The sequence below is a fragment of the Lethenteron reissneri genome, unplaced genomic scaffold (genome assembly GCF_015708825.2).
Source record: "Lethenteron reissneri isolate LAM-NWPU_2019-01 unplaced genomic scaffold, ASM1570882v1 scaffold_1211, whole genome shotgun sequence".
Classification (NCBI taxonomy): domain Eukaryota; kingdom Metazoa; phylum Chordata; class Hyperoartia; order Petromyzontiformes; family Petromyzontidae; genus Lethenteron; species Lethenteron reissneri.
In genome coordinates, this window is record NW_026890906.1 from 14,833 (window position 1) to 30,664 (window position 15,832).

Below are 15,832 nucleotides of genomic sequence, written 5' to 3' on the forward strand. Positions count from 1 at the left end.
TTGTCTCCCCATTGGCGATATTTAACCACCGCACCAGTTACTTTAGCCCGAGTTGACACAAGGAAGGTCGAGGACCAGTTCAGATATTCAGATCCGGTGTTGGCTGTGAGCGGGAATCGAACTCGGGTCGCTGGGTTCATAGCAGCGCGCTAACCACTCCCGGAGTATCTCATCATCACAGCACCTGCCACGGCTGTGTGAAGCACCACAGCATTGCACCCTTCTAAAGATCACCTCCCTCGCTATGGCAGGGTCATGTGGCATGGTTAAGATGTGTTGGCATGCCTGCGATTCGGCACTTTCCAGCCGGGGTTGATAGGATATTGTAAAGACCAAAATATCTCAGCGTGGATTTTAGAGTTTTTTCCTTTGTGTGTGCGTTTGTGGGTTTTCTCTAGCGTCTCTTGTTTTTTTTCCTTGTGCAGAAACCCTGATTTTAAAAGATTTATCCAGACATTCCAATGCAAATAAATCGTCAAAAAGCCTCCCTGCGCAAGCAATCAAGGAGCGATGCTCTTCTTGCAGTTATGACAATTCCCCATTCACATGACAGAGGCGAGTTCATTATCTATCGGATGATCGCTGTTAACTTTTCACGCGGCATTAATTTTATTGTGTGAAAGTGTGATGGGCCGAGCCGATTTCGGAGCACCGTGCATAGAGAGCTCCGATTCCAGCAGGATCCTTCAGATGCCAGCAGCAGATTTTCCTGCGTAGATGCCTACTCCCGTCATAGAAGTGTCGAAGCCGAGGACCGCAAATGGGGTGCCGTGCAAATCGATTGAGCAGGCACGCTTGTCTACGAATTGATAGGTGAGATTTAAAACCTGAATATGTTGAGCGACTTTAAAAGCCATCGCTATTGGATTACACCGAGCTTGAAGAAACGAACATAATCCCCATTTTCTGTAATTTCAGAGTTTTGTAAACGGTTAATGTTTTGACTTATGCGGTGATTCTAGAAACTCAACAATTTTGTCATTAACACAAACCTTAAAAATAAAATATATTACAGGTAACGTTGAGGAAAATGGCCCTTCTAAGCACACATATTTATGCAGATGGACCGTTACCTCAAATGTATACATTATATATTTGTTATTTTAAGGCCATAGTTTTCGTGATAAACGCGTTACATTCCTTTTGTTACTGGTGCTCTCGTGCCCAACTGGCGATGCAGCAGCGTCACCAAACAACTTGTTTCAGAATTATTCTACGCTTTGGCGAAAAAAGCCATTGGCTGCTTCTGAAGCTGGCGTGGTCCTTTACTCGAGTTTTGAAAAAAAACGATATTGTAAGCAAGTTAAATGTGCGCCAATGGCAATCCGAATACACACTAATCCCAGAGTAATTACACGGGATCACCAGAACTTGCCTTTTGGTGATCGGGCTACAGTAACGAGTTCCTCCCCAACATAGGTGACGGCTTCGCTCGCAATGCCTCTCGGCACGTTGGTTCTCAATTTGGGAGCCACTGGCCCAGACCCACGTCCTCGCGTGCCCACGGATTTGGGGTTTGATTTGCATGTTGCCGCGATATTTGTCATGTACATACATATATTTTATTGGCGTCCTGCGTGATGTGAATTGCTGAACTTTTTAAAACTCTTGTATATTGCCTTGTTTTTGGATGTCTTCAGAACTTTTCAGATTTTTTTTTTAACGGTTAAAATGCCGCGGATGTTACCTACAGGGTTCACCACGAAGTGAATACTTCCTGTTGTCCATAGTCAGATCAAAATGTCATCACGGCGCGTACCAACAAAGCGACCGCGGCAATCGCCTCCTTCCTTCTGCCAGGTCATCGAGTTGTCACACACTTGACACTCGATCTCCCGAGGCCTGCTCACGGTCTCACGACCACCGTCTCCTTGTAGGGCTCTCCCCCTTGCCTTGCGGTTCGCTCGTCCTTCAAGTACCACTCGTACAACCCCGAGATTGAATATTATTTCTGTATTTGGACGCTGTATAAATAAACACATTATTTAAAACACATGCAGGCAAACACAAATTCAAAAGTGTTTAGGTAAAAATGCAATTGTCACATTTTTAAAGACGCACGCAAATTCTTGTCCATGAGCGCTAGCAGGGGGTGACGATGCCACTTGGGCAACTCACTCGTGCGAGTCGCTGCATCTCAACCGGACGACTTCTAAACACGTGCGTCCCCGGCAGGGGTCATGTCCCTCGTCAACCCCGGTAATTACGGCAGCAGCAGAAGGTGAATTTCAATCCCCATGGGACGGTTGAGTTGAGCCGCCTTGATTGCATTAAGTCAATCCGAACGTTCACCACGGAATCGAGTGTCGAGCAACCGGCAACTTGGCAACATCTCGTCGACGGACGCAAATATCAAAGCCAAGTTGCCTGGCAATACATCGGTGTGCGAGTCCACGAGTTTGTGACTTGGAAGTGAAGAGCTTGCTTTGTAAACGTGGATACCCGCGTGTTTTAATAAAGTGTTGCGATCTCTTGCATCCTTCACCTTTCAACTCCCGTGTCACTGCACACCACTGGAGCAGACTTAGTGACGAGCAATAGTTAACTTGGGGAGACCTTCACAAGACAAAAAACAAATCTCCCTATTATTTGTGGAAGTTGTGCACTGTATTTTGAAGCCAGGCTCTCTGCTCAACAATGTGATTTGTGATTAACAGTTCATTTGACGACGTCTCGGTCTCGTTAGTGGATAGTGGTTTTCCCCAACGTCGTTGATTCGACACATTTGTAATGTAAGACCTCCGCTGGCGGGCCAGGATTAAGTAAAAATCCAAAACGATACACGGGAGTTTTGTTTGTTCAGTACATCGATGACCGAGATGAAACCATCAACTCGCTTGGCCTTGAGAACCCGGATCCGTGTCGTGTGCGAGTCTGTGCACATGAGGGGGCAGGGCAGAGTTCACTTCGTCTTCGGCTCCAAGCGGCCCAGATCGCCAAAGGATCGAGTCTGCGAGCCCCTCTTGGCCGGCTTGGCCTGGACAGGAGGAGAGGAAACGGATTGAGTTCCAGGCCGAACCAATTGTGTTGTGCGCTTTCCACACTCCTGCAAGAGAGGCATCTACCCCAATCCTTGCTACGATCTCTCCAGTGGCTCCAATCACAATCCTGGATCAACTGCAGGATACATTTTTTATTTTACCAGGTAAGGCCCACTGAGCTATGTAGCTCTTTTTCAGAAACGCCCTGGCCACAAATGATAGCTCAATGAAGTGGCTTATGTGGAAATGTATAGCAGCCAAATACTCTAAACGCGTGACGTTGATTCCAAATGTGGAGGGAAAACCCGGAGAACCCGAAGAAAAATCCACGCGACCATGGGGAGCACATGCAAGCTCCAAATATGCAGGTTTCAGGGTCATCATGGAACCCACGACCTCATGTATACCAGGCGAGGTAGTTAATTATGAGACGTGCATTGCCAGGGCTTGAACCCCGATGCTGGGCCGTGGTGGCTCGGTGCTCTCTCAAGAGCCTAACATGCACGGGGTAGAGGTCTCACCTGTGACTCGTGCGGTTTCCAGCCGATCATGTGCAGCACCTGGAACGTGGCCGGGATGGAGTCTTCCGTTGGCCCGTACATCTCTGTGTCAAAGCACACGCGCGTACACACAAGGATAAAGTTTCCCCCCTCCCCTGTGTAACCGTGAAACACACTTGGGGGAAAGTGCTGTTAGCGAGCACCTATTAAGGCCAGCACAGCACACAAGGGGGTGGGTGGTCGGTACCCCCCGCCAAACCACCTTTGTCTCCCTAGTTCTGATCTTTACACACTGGACCAGATACTCATTTGAGGCTAAGTCAAACTGGGGGAGGCCCAGGACAGGTTCAGATAATCTTAAACAATGTTGGCCGTTGCGGGAATCGAATGTGGGTCGCCAGGTTCATACCGCAGTGCACCAAATACACCGCTGCATGTGTATCAATATGGGCATATGAACACTCGCAGATACACCCACACACGTGCACACATACCCCCATATACGTATGTACATTTACATACACACCTACACAAAAACAGGTGCTTGTGATCAGTGCCGATGGAAAGCCAATGGGTTTATGCACTCAAAGTTAAAAAAACTAAAACTAAACCCATTTGTCATTAATACTGCGGCCTTAAAAGGAAAAATATATAACGAGTCACGATTTGACAACTGCCCTTCTTCATAGCGCATCAGAAGAAGCCAGGAGGGTCGTTGCCTTAATCGTCACCCGTTACATCATTTTCTCTTTAAGGCCGCAGTGCTAATGACAAATGTGTTGAGTTTTTTTGGTTATCTGTGCTCGTGCACCACTGCCAAAGCAGCCAGCAACAGCCAGCAGCCCGGAGCCAGCAGCAGCAGCATCACCAAACTGCTCCCGAAGTGGCGTCACTGTGGAGGATCATCGTCGTCATAATCGTCATCATCGTCGTCATCATCGTCATCGCCGTCATCGTCGGGCGCGCCCAGTGCACAAACCCTTGTAGATGGCAGCAGCCGCGACCATCGTGTCCCGGTGCAGCATCGCCTTCCGGTTCCACGTGCAGTTACTCTCGCCCATCCCTGATGCGCACGCACACAACAAAGATTCCCCGTGTAGCCCTAACAGACTGTTGGGGCAAGTGGCCAGCAGCAGGGGGCGGCAGTCTTTTGTCTCCCCAGTGGCGATGTTTGCACACCGCACTCGGTCATCGTTTGAGGCCGAGTCGCCCTAGCAGGGGCCCAGGACCGAATCAGATAATCACCACCGGTGTTGGCTGTGAGTGGCAATCCAACTCGGGTTGCCGTGATCGTAGCGCCGCGCGCTAACCGCTGCGCCACCGCTCCCCGAACACACAGACACGCACAGACAAACAGCACTTGAACACAGCACATTCGCCAGAAGTTCAACATACATGTTGCTCAAGCTCATCGTTCAATCCAGCAGGCCACCCTGGTTATTACTGCGGGTGTATAAAAACAAAACTATCAATGTGCACACGTATGCGCATTGGTAATACAGTACACGTCCATATATCCAATGTGTGTATGTGTCCGTATGTCAATGTTTGCCATGCAGTACCTACCCTGCAAGTCGGCCATGAGTTCGAACATCGTCGGATAACGAACCACAATCTCGTCCATATCCTAAAACCAACGCGCGCATGGGGGGGGGAATCCAGACGCGACACAGGAGACAAACACGGGGAGATGGAGCAAAAGGGAATCCAGACGCGACACAGGGACGCGGCGAGACGCGTGGACAGGAGACAAACACGGGGAGACGGAGACGGGAAGACAGACGTATAGAGGGAGAGAACGGGGACAGGAGCACACGGGCGAGGGACAGAGACACAGAGATTGGAGAGGACCATCAGTTTAGGTCGCAAGCATGTGGCAAGCTCTCGCCCTGCGAGTGATCGTCATCTTTCGTTTCACCAGACCACAGCCCTGCTGCTAAAATTCTATATTTGGAAGCCCACTGATGACACCGCTCGAATCCTTTGACCACGCTGAGGCGCCCTGAGATTCACTGTCCCTCTTGTGAATGCCCGTTATTATTATATATTTAACCAGAGGGAGGGGGGGGGGTTCAGTGGTTTACAAGCTGCACGATGAACCTCGCAACCCGAGTTCGATTCCAGGCCGCGGCTCGGCTAACATCGCTGGTGGGCGATATCCAACCTGGGCGCTGGTGGCACCTCCCCCCCGCCTCCCCTCCCCTCGACACGACGCACTGACCAGCGTGGCGAGGCATGGCCAGACAACCGTCATGACCGACGGTGCTGTATGGGAGGAGACCTTCAGCGGCGGAATAAAGACTAAATTACTGTGGTTAAGAGTGTCACCTCGTTGTGACGAGCCACGCTCAACATAACGATCCCGCCGTTGTGTAGCGGTCCGTGGCAGCGTGAGCGCGTTCTCTCGCGTTTCTTTCTACCGCCGCATGGCGGCCGCGTTCCGTCAGCGACCCGCGCACGATGCAGCACACTACCGTACTGTACAGGGGAATAGTGAACGCGTGCAAACCGCGTGCGTAATGTTTTGCACGCGACCAGGAGGCGCGCACGCGCACACATCTACGTTCATGTTCTCGTGCGTTTCTTCAAAGGTCACTAAACCTGCCATAGCGACGACCCTGACGGTGAACTTTCTTCCAATCCCGCAAGTGGTTCGTGATAACGAGGTAATCATCCATTTAGACTCGAGCACTTGAGATCTGGCAGCGTGCATGTTGACAAACAGAACAGGTGTGACGTGACAGCACCAGTGCTGCTCCTAGTGGTGCTGCGAGTGGTGCTGCTCGTTCTGCTGCAACAGACCCTGCTGCTACTTCTGCTTGCACTCCTGCTACCCTTGCTGCTTCTTTTGCTGCTAGTGCTGCCGCTGCCATGTTATCACTGCTCTCAATTCGGGTGCCGATACCGTTCGTGTCATTGTGGTTGGGACTGCTGCTAGTGCTGCTGCTGCTTCTAACGCCGCCGTCAGTGCTGTTATTCTGCTGATAACGCTGGTACTGTCACTGCTGCTGATATTTACGATGCCGCCGATGCTTGCACGGACGCTGCTGGCACTCCCGCTATTGCCGCTGCTGTCGGTGGCGCCAGGGCAACCGCTGCCGGCACCCGTATCACCCGTACCACGGTGAGCATGGTGAAGCCGGCGCGCGTCATCAGCCCACCCAGGTCGGCCGCCGTGGTGAAGGGCGACACGTGCGGCGAGAAGCCCCCCTCGCGCTCCATCTCGGCCAGCTGCAGGGCCCCCCGCAACTCGAAGAGGCTCTCCCCGCCCAGCATAGCCCCGACAAAGACGCCGTCGGGCTTCAGCACCCTGTGGATCTGTCGGTCGAGGTCACACGGTGAGGCCACCGCCCCCGCGAATGAGTCACGTTGCTCGGATTTCACCGGCGATCTGCCAAAGTCAAGGCGTCTTGCTTCGCCGGCGAGCAATGTGCTCAAAAGCATCACCGGCCCTCAGCCAGTTGGGGTGCCGCGGTGGCGAGATGTTAACTCTCTCGCCTGGTATGCAGGACGCATGCTCTATGTTTGTCGTTTGCGTGTCTCTCTGCCGGTGGTCGTGTGGATTTTTTCCCGGATCCGCTGGGTTTTTCCCTCCCATTTAGAAACATGCATTTAGAGTATTTGGCTGCTATTAATGTCCACGTGATAAACCACTTCTTTGAGCTATCATTTGTGGTGAGGTCGCTTCTGAACAAGAGCTACATAGCTCAGTGGGCCTTACCTGGTAAAATAATAAATTGTTTAGTTTCATACTTTAGTTTAGTTTAGAAAACCCACGTTTATCTCACAGGCACGTCGTGTCAGCAGATGCAGTACCCATTGGGATCTCTGACAGAGCAGTGCCACTCAGTGTGTTATAGACAGATGGTGGAAGTGGATATGACGGTGCTGGGCAGCGGTGGCTACGCCGCACTCCAGTGCTGTGGAGGCAGCGAGGGTTGGTGGATCACCGTGGCTCAGCAAGTGGACTAATCACCATCCGTTCCCATCTGTACAGTGATAAAGCGTCGCCCCCTCGCACCTGTGGGTGTTTTTCCGGGTGCTCCGATTTCCTCCCACGTGTATAATAAACAATCATCATTAATTACTTATTTGTTTTATCAGGAAAGGCCCATCAATTAGCTAAAACATATTAAAATACAAACCCAGTGTAGCAAGGATAAGAATGAAAGAGAGTCCTACGACCCAGCGTGGCTCTCGTGGACAAGTAGTGATTATTATTATTACGTCACAAAGCTAGACAGTCCCCGGGTTGCGGAAGACCCGACTTACGGCAATCCGGACTTACAGAAAAGCTCCCATGAATCTTGTTACAAAAGAATTCAATCCGCGGAAATGTTTGCGTTAGTTAGGCAAAGCGCAAGTATTGCAGCGCGGCGAGGTTGCGGCTTCACGAGGATTAAGGTAAACGGGTTTTATCGTTGATTTTGTTGGGAAATTGTTCAGTTTCCGACATGCAGAAAATTTGGGTTACGGATTGTTCTCGCAAACCTATCTCTTCCATAACCCGGGGACTGTCTGTAATACGGAGTTCCCTTCAAGTAAACTTCTTTTACATCCACACACCAGAGGGTGGCACCCGCAGCGGCGTTTCGCTGGTCATCGAACAAAGACGGCCACTGCATCGTGCGGCGCTTTCCGACGCGTTTCTGCGACCGTCTGGAACGCTCTACCTTCCGTTATTAGGAAGCTACTGGAGCTGTGCACTCTTAAATCATCCTCGAGATTGACAAACTCATTTCTTTAGAACTGCTTTTTGTGTTTAGTTTATTGTCCTTCGCCAGGACCCCCTATTTGCACGGTTGTCTACGTATGGTGCGAAAGAAGTTCAACGTACGTACGTACTTTAGCACGCCCTCTGCTACAGAGAGTCAAACCAATTTATGTTTTTATTTTTAAGCTACAAATTGGTAGGATATATTGATCACCAAATATACTGATAGGTTGTTTTCGTGCAGTTATTGGTAACCAGGGTGACGCCATCAGCTCCCTAGACTTGGGAATGCAGTTTAGTCTTAGACATTGGCAGCCTAAAAACAAATTTAAAAAAGACAGGATCTTGGTGATGCTGGCTGAGCGTCCCGACTCTTGAGGCACCCGGCCAGATTTAGCATTCAAAGCTTCTTCCAAATGCTTTTGGTCACACAACCGATGCAGGCGGCAGTGGGTGGAGCGGTGATTGTTTCTGCTCACCTGATGGAACGCAGCGGGCAGGTCGTTGACCCAGTGGAGGCTGCGACGGAGACGAGAGGGCGAGAGTTAGGACAAGACTTTCCGCAGGGCGATGAAGCCATGCGGTGCACACAGCCTTTCAATGAAAGGCTGTTTGCTCTACTGATGGACTCTGGAGCTCATCGCCCTCTTTAATCACACACACCGTACTTCTAAACCGCTTGCCGTGTGACAGTCAAACCAATACTCTGAGTCGGGAGATAGAATGTAGCCAAAATGAGTTAAAGATTTATCACGGTGGTCTTCTGTGCCATCATTGGTGACCAAGCCGAGAGCATAAACTCTCTCGACTTGAAAACCCGGTTCAAACAAGAGCGATTGACATTCAGATTCAAACCGAGGCTCTCAGCAGTGCCAGCTTAAGTGTCCTGCAGCTCACTTATCAGCCTTGGATCGTGTTGCTCCCCTCGTGTGCGTGGGGTTTTCTCCGGGTAGTCTGGGTTTCTCCCACACGTATAAACACAACTAGTCATCAATTTGGCTGAAAGCATCTTCAATTAAAAAACCCAATGCAGGACTCTCCTGAAAAAGTCCTATGAGTCAGTGTGGCATTCCCGGATAAATAAGTACATTTTTAGTCATCACTCGCCAGTCAGATCTTCTGTTGTTGATGCCGACTAGGTTCACAATGAGATCTCCTTCCGTCAGCGACTTAAAAAAAATAAACGCACAAAATCGCGTGCACAAACACACGTACCTCAGGCTGCTCAACGCCAAGTTGAATGTGTCCGTCGGAAACGGCAGGAACTCTTCGTCTGCCACAACGCAGCGAGTCTCCACCTCTGTGGCCAGGGGACGCCTCTACACGGGAGGGGGAGGGGAGGAGCATGGGTAGTGTGAGGAACGCAAGGGGGGGAGAAGACGACGGTGCAGAATTCGCGCAGGAGGGGCAGCAGTGGCAGACGGTGAACAGCGATCCGCAGCACCACAGAAGGCGGACGGCCAGGATTACACATCACTAGGCTTGTTCACGATCCATCTAATAACACCGATTTTCATGCTCACAAGACTACACAAAATCGCACGCCTTCCCCCGCACCTCTGATTGGCAGGGTTGGCTACGTACGATGTGAAATAAATTAAACATCCGTACAACGGACTAAATATTTATGTAAATTCTGTGGAAATGTTTAAAAGTGGACAGCTTCAAACAAAAGTGTTAGACAGTTGTGGAGGAAAGCGTATACATCTAAATCAGCTCAATCCTCTTGTAAATCACGTGACTTCTGAGTGGCCAACCCTCCCCTCTCCTCGCCACCCCTTGAAAACAGACGCCGCTGCTCCTTCGTTCAGCAGCGTTGAGGCCCCGATGTAGCTTCTTCCTCCTGATCCCCATCTCTCCTGACCCTTTGCTCCTGTTTCTACCTTCCCTATTCTCATCCCTTTTCCCCTGATTTCCCATTCTTTCGCTTCTGTCTTCCTTTCCCGTTCCTTTCTCTTCTTCTATACATTACGGGTATGAAGTTGCTTGTGAAAAGCCAAGACAAATTAAACCGCTATATCTGCCGGACATTCACAGTCATGCAAGCCAGAACGTAACAGTGTTATGCGAGTCGTGGACTTGTCAGTGACAGGTACAACTTGCTACAATTCATTTTCCAGATGATTTCTGCATTACTAAACTAAACTAAAAACTACACTTTTTAATTTTACCAGGTAAGGCCCACTGAGCTGTACAGCTCTTTTTCAGAAGTGACCTGGCCACAAATGATAGCTCAACGAAGCAGCTTATCGTGGAAATTTATAGCAGCCAAATACTCTAAACACATGTTGATTCTAAATGTGGAGGGAAAAAACGATCATGGGAAAACTCCAAATATACAGGCATCAGAGTTGGGATCGAACCCACGACCTCCTGCATACCAGGCGAGGCAGTTAACATGTCGACACCGCGGGAACAATTACAATTTCACTGCCCTTAAAATTCCCGACTCGCTCTCGAAAGGTGTCGGGTTCAAGCAAATAAATTCACGGGTCAACTCATTCCCATCATCACCATATTTTCTCCAACCTTAAAAAATAAAGAGGAATCCAAGTGGTTATCTTGCAGACCCGCCCCCCACAATAGGAATGTGGAGTTTCCAGCAGTGGTTCCAGGCCTACTAATGCAAATCAGAGCTGCCCAATTATTTAATCGAGCAGTTTTCTTTTGACTTCAGTTGGATTACGTTTTATTTTTCCTCCTGTTATTCCAACCGTACTTTTTGCATAGCACGTAGAGCAGATAATTTATCTGTGTGTGTTAGAAACAGGCACAAAACGGTTCTATCACGCTACTTCTGAGAACCATTCAAGCACGTTGAGGCCTTGTGTGAATTGCACAATAGAAAACCGAGTTTATTATGATTACTATTAAGTAATCTCTTATCCACACTACACTCTGCCGTGTGCCCAAGTTATATTGCACGTATGACGTCACAACCCACCAGGGCATCGTGCGTCGTGTCCGTCTGGATCATCAGCTCCACGGTCTCCTGGAACGGAAAATGCGTACCGGTGTTAGCCAGAATATGAATAATTATTCATACTGGAGGAATCTGATGAGCTATAAAGCTCTTTTTCACAGATGTCCAGGAGGGGCAGGTAAGGACGTTACAACAAACAAAACACGATCGTAGTGCAAAATATAAGAACGGTCAACAAATCACCCAAACATACAAATACAACTAAACCATCTCCATCCTACCAGACAAAGCCCACCTAGGTATTCACTTATTTTTCAGAAGCAATCTGGCCACAAATGATAGCTCAACAAAGTGGCATATCATTTGGACATTTATAGCACTAAAATAATTACAATTATTTCAACCCACAAATACACGTCATTGTGCAGATGCACACCTGTACCGAGTGCGCACGAGCTGTGAGGATGAGAAACAGTTGAGGCACATTAAAAATGAGCCGCAGTGAATGATTCATATCACCATGAATTGAACATTTAATGTTACGAGGATTACCTTCTTCAGTGATGACAGTGAACGTATTATAAAGTTGGCCTGCAGCACAGGCTGTATGAAAGTGTAAGACCCAGGGCTGGGCTGTCACAGCAAAAGGGGTTCCACGGTGGCGAGATGTTAACTACCTCGCCTGGTATGCAGGGGGTCGTGGGTTCGACCCCGACACCTGTATATTTGGAGTTTGCATGTCTCTCTCCCTGTGGTCACGTGGATTTTTCTCCAGGTCCTCCGGTTTTTACCTCCACATTTAGAAACATGTGGTTCAGAGTAAATGGCTGCTATAAATTTCCACATGATAAGCCACTTCGTTGAGCTATCATTTCTGGCCAGGTCGTTTCTGAAATATGGCTATGTAGCTCAGTGGACCATACCTGGTTAAAATAAACATGTGTGCTGTTCCTCTTTAGGCTCTATCGCAGTGAGCACCACAGTGAAGCGCGTGTCCTGTACTCCAGAGCTCACCTTATTGAGGTGCTGAGCAATGTATCCACGCCCAGCACCCACATCCAGGGCCATGGGGAACATCCTGTGAGTGCGATATCATTATTTGTTCCATTTACCGCTCACGTCATTAAAAATACATTAGTCGGTGCCTCCCTGCTCAAACGAGCATTGGTGCAGTGCTCCTCTCCATCCATAGCCCTGAAACAGTCACGGGAATTCCACATTATGCTTTGTGTTGATTTTTTTTTACCTCCCCCGTACCTCCGATTAGAACGGTTGGCTACATATGGTGCGAAAGAAGTTTACATACATTCATATGGCAGAGATCATCGTCAACCATAGGTTGACTACTGTTTACTTAAAAAAAAGAGGTGATTTTAATTTAATAGACCTTGGAGGGATGATGGTGATGGGCCCAGATGACCTGAAATGGGATGTGTATTCATGACCCTCAGATTGCAAGTTACATTTTCTAACCCACTGCTCCACCTGGATATGTAAAATTGTATAACCACCTCATCTACTGTATTACATATAGCAGCTTAATATGGCGATGCAGTCATTGTGGTCAATGTTGTAGATGCCACCACACCTCTACGATGTAGTGATGATTAGTGGCTGATTAAGCATTCCCCCACGCCCCCCCAGCGGCTGTCAATGCTGTTTGCCTACAGGAGACGCCACTCTGCTTTTGATCTGTGTCAGACTAAACCGAGGCATTTAACGTCTCCCTACGCCCCCCAGAAATTTGACAAAGTGTCATAATTCAGGGTGGCAAGAATCAATATTTGTTTCTGTTTCGTTTCTCGTTTGTTCCATCTCATTCACTCCATTAGCCTAAATATAGCAACGGATACTGTTTGTTCAGTTGAGGTGGTTCGGGCACCTGGTAAGGATGCCCCCCAGTAGACCCCCCCTGGAACTCTACCGGGCACGTCCGACTGGGCGAAGGCCCCCAGGGCCGGCCCAGGACACGCTGGCGGGACTATGTCGCTCAGCTGGCCTAGGAATTCCCCAGGAAGAACTAGAGTCTGTGTATAGTAGTGTACAGTAGTGTAGTAATGCATAGCTGAGGTGTGGACTCGAGTCATGTGACTTGGACTCGAGTCAGACTCGAGTCATGAATTTGATGACTTCAGACTCGACTTGGACTTGCATAACAATGACTTTGTCCCACCTCTGGTGCATAGTAATGCAGTGCTGGAGTCTGTCGCCAGGGAAAGGGAGGTCTGGACCGCTCTACCCAACACGCTGCCACCGCGACCCTCACCAGGACAAGCGGACTGAGAAACGAACGAACGAAATAGTGAAGTGCTCAGATGTATGATTTGATTTCGTATATTGTGAGCGTAAGAATCGATATATGCTCACTGGAGGCGTGTGGTGGTGTGCCTCACCTTGAAACGTCGAACAGTCGGTCGACAATCTGTTCCGCCACCTGCCGAAGCATGCAGAGCCACATCTCGGGTTAAAATTCACCTCAACCGAATATGCCGATTGAACCCCCCGATCACCCATGGTGATCAACAATTACTAAGGCACGGCTGTCCCAGTGCCATTCAATTTCCGTGATTGTAAAAGTTACAAAAAAGGGCATGCTGATGGTGGCCCCCAAATTCGTGTTGGAAATTCCACATTCATATGGTGGGGTGCCAGTCTCTTTACAGTACTGATTATTTCGTATAAAGTGGCACTCATTCTATTGAACCCAGAGGCATGAAGTCATGAGTTTGACTCTGGATCAGGAGATCAATTTGCAATGCAGTGCAGGGGCCCACCTAATTCCCAGTACTCTAACATAGACATAAGAATGACGCACATTTTTTATACCAAAATACCAGTAGCGATATAAGTATTGTTATTTTTCTACATGTGAGAAACCATCACACGTTTACTTGAATTAGCACACTGCAATAATTTAACATTCAGTCAAGTAGCATAGCAGACAACTGGACTCAAATTAAGTTGATAATTTAACCCCAGACGCAGTACTGAGCCGGTCATCTTTATCATTCAAGCAACGATCGAGCACCACTTTGTCATAAGTGGTCAATGCATGTGCACCATCTGAATGTGGAATTTCGAATGCAAACATTTCGAATATTTCAACCTGTCCTTTGTAACTGTGAGCACTTATCCTTCTGACCGTGCCTTACTTTAACTCTCTAAACCGCGGCCTGCGTAGGAGTCACAATTGCAGCAGCGTTAACTGACATTACACTTGCAGTACTGTACATTGTGATGGCAATTTATTTATAATACCATTACAATTGTAATTGGCCCTAGGTCTGTCTACCCGTGGCCAGTCCCTTTATAGCGTTACGCTGTTAAACTATTTTTTTATATTACCAGGTGAGGTCCACTGAGCGACATGGTTCTTTTCAGAAGCGACCTGGCCACAAGCGATAGCTCAACGAAGTGGGCTTCTCATGTGGAAATGTACTGCAGCCAAACACTCTAAACGCGTGATGTTGTTTCTCAACGTGGAAAGAAAAAACTGGAGGCCCCAGGGAAAAATCCACGCGACCACGGGGAGAGACACCGCAACCTCCAAATACACAGCAGCAGGCGTCAGGGTCGGGATCGAACCCACGACCTCCTGCACACCAGGCGAGGTAGTTAACATCTCCTAGCCACCGCGGAACCTATTAATAATAATAGCAGCAGTAGAATTGTAATCGTCCCTAGGTCTCGCCCCGCGGCCAATCCCTTCTGAAGCGTTACCGCCGTGAACCCGTGGCTCGTAACCTCGACTCTTTCCTCCGATACCCCGGCCAATGCCTCCCCCCGGCCTCCCCGAGTCACCGCCTGCCGCAGGTAGTCGTAGCTCTCCGCGTTCGGTCGAGACGCTGCCCAGCTCCGCTGCCTCCGCTTCATGCGCCGGTCGAACACGTTCACCCCTCCGCCTGCCGCGCTGCTGAGCGACAACGCCGCCGTCGCCGCGCCTCCGACGACGCTCGGCCCGCCCGGTCTCCCTGCCCGTGCCGGGGAGGCCCCTCCGATCCCGAGTGCCCGGGGCCCCAGGGCCCCCAAACGCAGTCCAGACCCCAGCAGGGCCGAACCCGTCCTGGCTCCGCCGCTGGCCCGGGGTCTCAAGTCCGACTCCAAACACTCGGGTCCCGGCGTCAACCCCAGAAGCCTCGACCCCGATGTAGAGCTCTTTCCACGGGTTCCAGACCACGGTTCGCACCCACACCGCGGTCTTGGTTCTGACTCCAGTCCCGACCCCGGCTCGCCTCTCGCCACGCCGGCCGCGACACCTCCGAGTCCGCGGGGCGACCAGGCCAGACGGGAGCTGCGCCGCGGCCTACCGGGCGCGCCGGCCCAAAGCAACGCTCTCGCTGCGGTCAACGCCACAGCACTGCCGCCGCGGCGGGCGGACATCGCGGACGGCTGGTGACGAGGTGGTAGCAGGAGGAGGATGAGGTGGGGACGACGAGAGAGTCGGCGGGTCACGGGCTACCGCGCCGGGGGGCGCCCTCGGGGTGCCGAAGTGAATGGAGCGCACGGGTGGCGGAGCGCGTCCGTGATTGGGTGGCGGAGCGCGTCTGTGATTGGGTGGCGGAGCGCGTCTGTGATTGGCTGCCTCCGCGGCACCACGCAGCGTCAATTGTCTAGCTGCAGATGCCGAACACTGGAATCCCGATATTGAACATTGCCTACACATCAACATTACCATCATCCCTCAATAACTTGAAGGGCCGACTACGGGGTCAGC

At 50.1% G+C, this 15,832-nt stretch overlaps 1 protein-coding gene across 2 annotated transcripts; it reads right to left on the bottom strand.

Moving 5' to 3' along the window:
• Positions 1-1,965: 1,965 nt before the first annotated feature.
• LOC133361734 (arginine-hydroxylase NDUFAF5, mitochondrial-like) lies at positions 1,966-15,612 on the bottom strand. 2 transcript variants are annotated; one of them, XM_061580733.1, is made up of 11 exons: positions 14,920-15,612; positions 13,512-13,552; positions 12,133-12,196; positions 11,140-11,187; positions 9,411-9,514; positions 8,675-8,714; positions 6,602-6,799; positions 5,048-5,108; positions 4,461-4,544; positions 3,503-3,585; positions 1,966-2,977 (listed from the first exon to the last, which is right to left on the bottom strand). In XM_061580733.1, exons 1-11 carry the CDS (start codon positions 15,496-15,498, stop codon positions 2,903-2,905), a joined length of 1,377 nt encoding a protein of 458 aa, XP_061436717.1. In that variant the 5' UTR covers positions 15,499-15,612; the 3' UTR covers positions 1,966-2,902. The 2 variants fall into 2 exon arrangements, 1 of the variants encoding a protein (XP_061436717.1); XR_009757413.1 differs by having other exon boundaries at positions 2,963-2,977; positions 6,643-6,799.
• Positions 15,613-15,832: the final 220 nt, after the last annotated feature.